The sequence below is a fragment of the Seriola lalandi genome, unplaced genomic scaffold, assembly GCF_002814215.2.
Source record: "Seriola lalandi dorsalis isolate HSWRI2012SDOR001 ecotype SW California unplaced genomic scaffold, Sedor1 jcf7180002054953, whole genome shotgun sequence".
NCBI classification, from domain to species: Eukaryota; Metazoa; Chordata; class Actinopteri; order Carangiformes; family Carangidae; genus Seriola; species Seriola lalandi.
In genome coordinates, this window is record NW_019525504.1 from 2,240,922 (window position 1) to 2,247,319 (window position 6,398).

General features: G+C 40.0%; 1 protein-coding gene across 2 annotated transcripts; it reads right to left on the reverse strand.

The window, feature by feature from the left end:
- Nucleotides 1–804: 804 nt before the first annotated feature.
- Nucleotides 805–5,188, reverse strand: LOC111645553 (interferon-inducible GTPase 5-like). 2 transcript variants are annotated; one of them, XM_023394796.2, is made up of 3 exons: nucleotides 5,004–5,188; nucleotides 2,431–2,996; nucleotides 805–1,821 (listed from the first exon to the last, which is right to left on the reverse strand). In XM_023394796.2, the coding sequence occupies exons 2-3, from the start codon at nucleotides 2,987–2,989 to the stop codon at nucleotides 1,184–1,186; spliced, it is 1,197 nt and encodes a 398-aa protein (XP_023250564.2). In that variant the 5' UTR covers nucleotides 2,990–2,996; nucleotides 5,004–5,188; the 3' UTR covers nucleotides 805–1,183. The 2 variants fall into 2 exon arrangements, with proteins under 2 accessions (XP_023250564.2, XP_087026701.1); XM_087170575.1 differs by lacking the exon at nucleotides 5,004–5,188 and adding an exon at nucleotides 3,591–4,524.
- Nucleotides 5,189–6,398: the final 1,210 nt, after the last annotated feature.

Genomic DNA, 6,398 nt, shown 5'->3' on the forward strand with positions numbered 1-6,398 from the left:
CACAGTGGTGAGAGTTAAGTTTTAATGTAGTTGTATGCTTTAAGAAGTTTGTCGATACTAATGATATTTCCATCCACTACAGTAAATGATGCCTGCGCATACGGAGACTGTTAGATTCACCAACACAAGACTGATACATTTGACACAAGCCCTGCTTGGATGTTAAGGAGTATTAAACCACCAGAGGCTCTTTCAGCTGTAACAAATAGTGACTGCCAGATTTAAGTGTTGATTGAAGTTTGTATCAGGTTTTTTATGAGACGTTTTCTCATTTTTTCTCTCTGAGATGTGACGACAGTCAGCCCAGCCCAACCCACTACGGACGGTTCACATTTATTTTCTAAATGTCATGATCATTTATCAACAGCATACAGTATCTTCTCTCAACAGTAACAAAGGAAGAGGAAATTCTGTGTGGTGTCTGACATAGTTGATGACAAAATAAGAAATTTCAGCTCATTGCAATGAACAATTCCTGTGATCATGTTGGAGGGCAGAGGTCCAGGTCTGGGCCAGAGTATGTGTCTGAACCTCTTCACCAACACTTAACTTACAAATAAACTGCACACCTACTGGATTTCCAAAAAGTTCAAAGAATTCACTGGAGATGCTCAGAGTTCATGCAATAGAGTTTATTCTTTCACAAGAGATACACCCGAGCCAGCACCGGTAACCGTACAGAGAACAGCCTGCCTAAACACCATCTTATATAGTCAGTTACCCCTCCCTCTTAGATGGAGTCTCCACCTATTTCTCTGATCATATTTTTATTTATTTATTTATTTTTTTTTATTTTTTTTTTTCAGGTCACATGTTTCAACAAACCTGCTCCAGCAAAGGCTGGCTCACATGCAGGTCTCTTCTTAGTTGTGGATATAGCTGATACATTGAGTTTTAACATTTATGATGCAGAGTATATTTGAATAATGCTGCGTTACATGTTCAATGAAAGTTTACTACAACAATCATTAAAAGGCTTCATTTAAAGCAGATGAAAATACATTATTTAGACAGTAACCGTCACATTATCTGACTTAATCATTGTTTGGTTAAATGTGCAACTAGATTAGAAAAACTATGATTTGTATACAGAGCTTGATAAATAATTACACTGCCCTCAGACAAATTATTCAGAGGCTCACTGCACTGTAGATTGTATGTGTCATGTTTCCCTTCATTTATATCACACTGAGGTGTTTAAACCCACGGCCCTTGTAAAGACTTTCTGTGCATCCTCAGCGAGCATGTTGAGGGAACTACTGAGCATTCTGTAGGTGGAGGTAAAAGAGAGAGCCATTGCTATTGGGATTCCAATTATTGGAATGAATCTGGATCCTTCCTCTGCTTCCATTAATGCAGCAGTGCTTGAGGACAAAAACAGTGTGTTCATGACAAGCTCTTTAGTTATTTCTCCTTCAGCCAGTGGTGATGTCATCACTGCGTTGAGATCAGCCAAAGGTACACCTGTAGTATGAGCAAGATTCTGCAGTGACTCGCTATCGAGACCAAAAGTAGCTTGGTACTTTACAATAGATTCAATCAGAATGGCTATATCAACAACAACAGAGAGCCCAGGGACTGGTACAGCTGCTATGAATGTAGATAGAGAGGCATAGTATTTTATTTCTGACTGTAAAACCTCTTTCTTCTTGTTGATGATCTCACGGTTGATATTGGGCAGGGAACACAGCAGAGCGTTCCTCTTGTGAGCAGGAAGTTCTCTCTCTAGAGTCTCCTGTAACAGATGGAAATCATGCAGGTGGAGCTCAAAGCTGGACACCAGGAAGACCTGCGGAGACTCAACACCTTGTTCCTGAAGACCTGTGTCACAAAGAGAATGGAGACGTCGATATCAGGGAGTGAAATAAAAATAAAATGAGAAAAAACCTCTTGAGGTTCCTCATGTCAGGATTTACTTCACAGTAAGGGTTACTGTCCAGGCAACAGACACAAGGATCATATGTACAGTAGACTAAATGGTTCAGATTGGAAAAGATCAGAGGTCACACTTGCAGAGTGTCATTAGGAGGCTCAGTCAGTGACTCATTTTATAACCTGTTAACATTGTTAGCTCCTCCTCTCACCTTGGGCTGCCCAGTTCTTCCTCTAATCTCAGATTGTTTCAACTGATTAATTGTTAGAAGTGTGGGAGCGAAAACAAAACCAGTCCTTCACAGGATAAAAAATGTGATCCTAATCTAAAGAACCATTAGATCACGTTCTACCAGATTTATAACATAATTTCATATTTTGAATGTGGAATTGTATTTGAATGTAAGAGAGAGTACGATGTGTCAGGGTCAGATAGATACAGTATGACTAAAGCTTCTATTCCTTAAGCAAATACTCAACATAGTGTTTAGCATCACAACAAGATTGGTTTGTTTTCAATAGCTGTAATCAATAATCATTATAAATGATTGTCCTCACCTTGAATGCAGTTTTCCCTGATTTGTGTCAGAGTTTTTTCTGCGTTGAACTCCCTCTGACTTCTTTCTGCATCATGTAAGTTATGGTCGATCTTTGAGCGAACAAAGTAGAACTTTTTCTTCATCCTCTGAATCTCCTGAGCGAGTTTCACATCATTTTCTCTGAAGCGATCAGCTGAGATGATGATGAAGAAGTCAAACTTCTCAAATCCAACATGCTGCAGGTACTTGTCAGCTGGAAACCTGGTGGTTCCAATGCCAGGGAGATCCCACAATGTGACATTGGGATAGTTTGGATGGGGGTATGGTGCAACATCTGAGGTGGTTTCTACAACACCAGTAGGAGCGGCCCTCTCATCTCTGTTGTCTATGCCTCTAAAGGCATTAACAAAGGTGGATTTACCAGAGCCAGACTCTCCTGTGATGCCAATATTTAGTGGAATATTATTCTGCTGCTCCAAATGCTCCTGGATCATTGCAGCTGCTGAGGCAGGCCTGTTGGTTTGCAGCTCTTCTGTAATTTCTTCCATTTCTGGATCTGAATCAAATGGATCATCCATGCTGATCCTTGAAAAGAAGAGAAAAAACCACCGTATTGTTATTTTGGGGTTGAATGTACACTAGTAATAATAATAACAACAATAATAATAATAATTTTATTTATGTAGCAAAGGAAATACAACCTGCTGGGTTCCTTTAATATTTTGCACAGTCATCTATGGTATTTGATAGAATATCCACAGAGAGAGGATATCAGTGTGGATGTGTTACAGGAAGGTCTGGATGGGATTTACACTGAATCTTCAACCAACAGCAGGTTAAAGGTGAAGTTCACCTGCTTGTTGTCACTGAAGCTACTAACAGCTGTTTTATATATTTCAGTGGGTCACTCACAGTGGTGGAAGTATTCACATCCTTTACTTAAGTAAAAGTACCAGTTTATAAAAGTAAAAATACTTCACTACAAGTAGAAGTCATTCAAAATATTATCAGAGGGTTATCAATAAGTTTTATCTGTTTCTTTATGCACGATCTTAATGTGAAAAGTAACTAGAGTAACTGTAGTTGTCAGATAAAAATTCCCATATCTTCTTCTGATATGTAGTGGAGTAGAAGTATAAAGTAGCAGTAACTGAAAATTTCTGAGTAAAGTACAAGTACCTGAAACTGTACTGAAGTAAAGTACGAGTACTTCTTCCAACACTGCTCCCTCACTGCGCAGTGTGTTTCAGCAGAGGAAAAGCATTTTGAGAGATTAAACTGAGGAGGGTGATAAACTTACTCTGTTCACCTGGTTAGAATCAGTCCAATCAGCTTATGTTGTTGAATCTGTTTATAAAAACATCTAAAAACTCTCCCACATCTCTTGGAGGCATCGGTAAAATGGCTAGGGGCGGGGGAAGTGACGGAGTCTGTAACTTTGGATATAATTCTTTGTTCTGTTATTCATTACATCTTTCCAGATTTCATAAAACACATGTAAACGTGTTTATTTCCATTTTCGATTTGTTTTCCAGTCTCTCTTTAATTCTTGGGTGGATTCATTTAACCAGGGTTGAGGTGTTGTGTTGTATTATATGCTACAAAACAAGGAATCTTATATTCCATGAAAGAAATCATGTGTTATAAAATCACCTCTAACAATAGAGACACAGTGTATCAGATTCATTACAACACTGTAGAATAATCCTGTTATTTCCTTCATGTTACGTTTCCACTGACACTGGTTAGTCTCTTATCTCTCAGAGTGAGCTGTCACAGATTAAACACTAAACTTTGCTGAATATTAGCAGCTGCTCACTCTTTTCTCCCTGATGCTGAAGTAGATGAAAGTGGAGGAGCAGATATAAACTATAGAACTTTAAATGGAGACCAGGAGAAGGGACAGCAGATGTTTAAGTTGAATTCAATCCTTTCCACAGACCAGTCCAAACACCCTTTTGTGATGGAAACTCTAAAGCAAATAATGTTCTTTCTGTTTCCTCGTGTGGAGGCCACAGTGATACCTGTAGGTGAGATGATTGTCATGTTTTAGTCTGTTTGTCTGTTGACTTTCCATTTCACAGTCTAACACAGCATTACCTGTGTGTTACTCATCAAAACATGAATTCCAAGTCCTGGAGGGAAATGGAGGGAGGTTTTTGCTGAGGATGTGTGGAAACTGATTCACAAGTTCACCATATTGTCTCAGTCATTAAGTTATCAAGTGTGATATTCTCTGGCCTGCAGTCTAGTGCTACAGGTCCAGGATCGCTGATAACAGCACAGTCAGATGACCCACATGCAAACACACAGGGAAGCTTGTTTAATGAAGTAGCTTGCAGGATTATATTCAGACGGGTGGACAAGATGGCGGGCAGGTATCCAGGTACAAACAACACAGAAATAAATGCAGGTAGCAGGTACATGAGAATCACAGAAACAAATCCAGGACCATGAGCAGAACAGTACAGGCAAACAGGAATCCAGAACCTGATAATGGCAATAACTGGAAATTCCTTAAATTCTGTGCAGTCTGGTTTAGCAGAGCAAATGTATTTGGTGAGATTCAGCTGAGGAGGATGATAAACTTACTCTGTTCTCCTGGTTAAAATCAGTCCAATCAGCAAGCGTCTTGTTCTGACCTGCAGCCTCCTCCTGTGATCTCCTTCAGCTCACTGATACACTCTGCTTCTCCTCACTAGTTGGGAAGGTTGAGGTCACTAAAACAGGGTCAGGTGGTGTTCCTGTCAAGCTGGTTCTTCCAGAATCAGATGCCAAACCTGGATGTGCAGTCTAATAAAAAACAATAGCCCATCCTCTATAACCACAGGGCGAGGTCAATTTTAATGTACTTGTAGCTTTAGCAAGTGCGTCACTAATATTTCCAATCACAACCACAAATTATGCCTGGCTGTAAAATATTTCACAATCCATGTTTGTATCTTGTGGAGAATTAAAACACCAGAGTAACATGTTTCCATTCATTTATGATATCACACTGAGGTGTTTAAACACACGGCCCTTGTAAATACTTTCTGTGCATCCTCAGCGAGCATGTTGAGCATTCTGTTGGGATTCCAAATAATGGTATGAGTCTGAATGCATCCTCTTCTTCTATCAGTGCAGCGGTGCTTGAGAGCAGGATGTTCATGACAAGCTCTTTAGTTATTTCTACTGCAGCCAGTGGTGATGTCATCACTCCTCTCTCATGTGGAGCGCCACCACAGCCAGACAAACCTTTTTAGGGCTCAGAAGACATCCCTGTGTATGGCTCTGCTGCATGAACTTTGTACTAATAAAGACTATTTCCTGTTATTGCTGGGTCTTTTCTTCATTGTAAATGATTGCCTTTACCTGCCCTTACCGTACAGTCAGTGGCCAATAGAAACCTTCTACTGTAAACAACAGAGATTCCTAACCAATCAGTGCCCGTCATGTTGCCTCCTCTGTCAGTAAACCAGGTGGTTTACAAGAAACACGGAGAGGAGGGGTATGATGATAATAAAATCACACACCTCCACAAACATTTAGGAGAACAGAACCAGACTCTCCAGACTTAAACCACATAGAGCTGGTTTGTGATGAAATGAGCAGAAAGTGAAGGCAAAGCAACCTGCAAGCGCAACACAATCATGGAAACTTCTGAACATTAGATCCATTGTAGAAAGAAGCCACGAGTGTGTTCGGCTGCTGAACTTAACTTGCAACAATGACTTGACCTTTTGCATTCTTCACTTTTCATGGCATGGAAAACAGCAGCGCTTATTTCATTTCATTCCTTTGGTCCTCAGTGGTCAAGCGGTTGTCATGGAGTTACTCCTCGGCAGGGATGTTGTCCTCAACGATGACTCTGCACGTTGTTTCAAACTATAAAGTTCAGTTAATGAGACAGACTCAGACTACTTGGCAGAGCAGGAAAGAAAATGATTAAGCCAGTTTCTTTTTTAAAAACTAAATTTGTGGCGTCTTGTGTCTTTATTTAGCAAA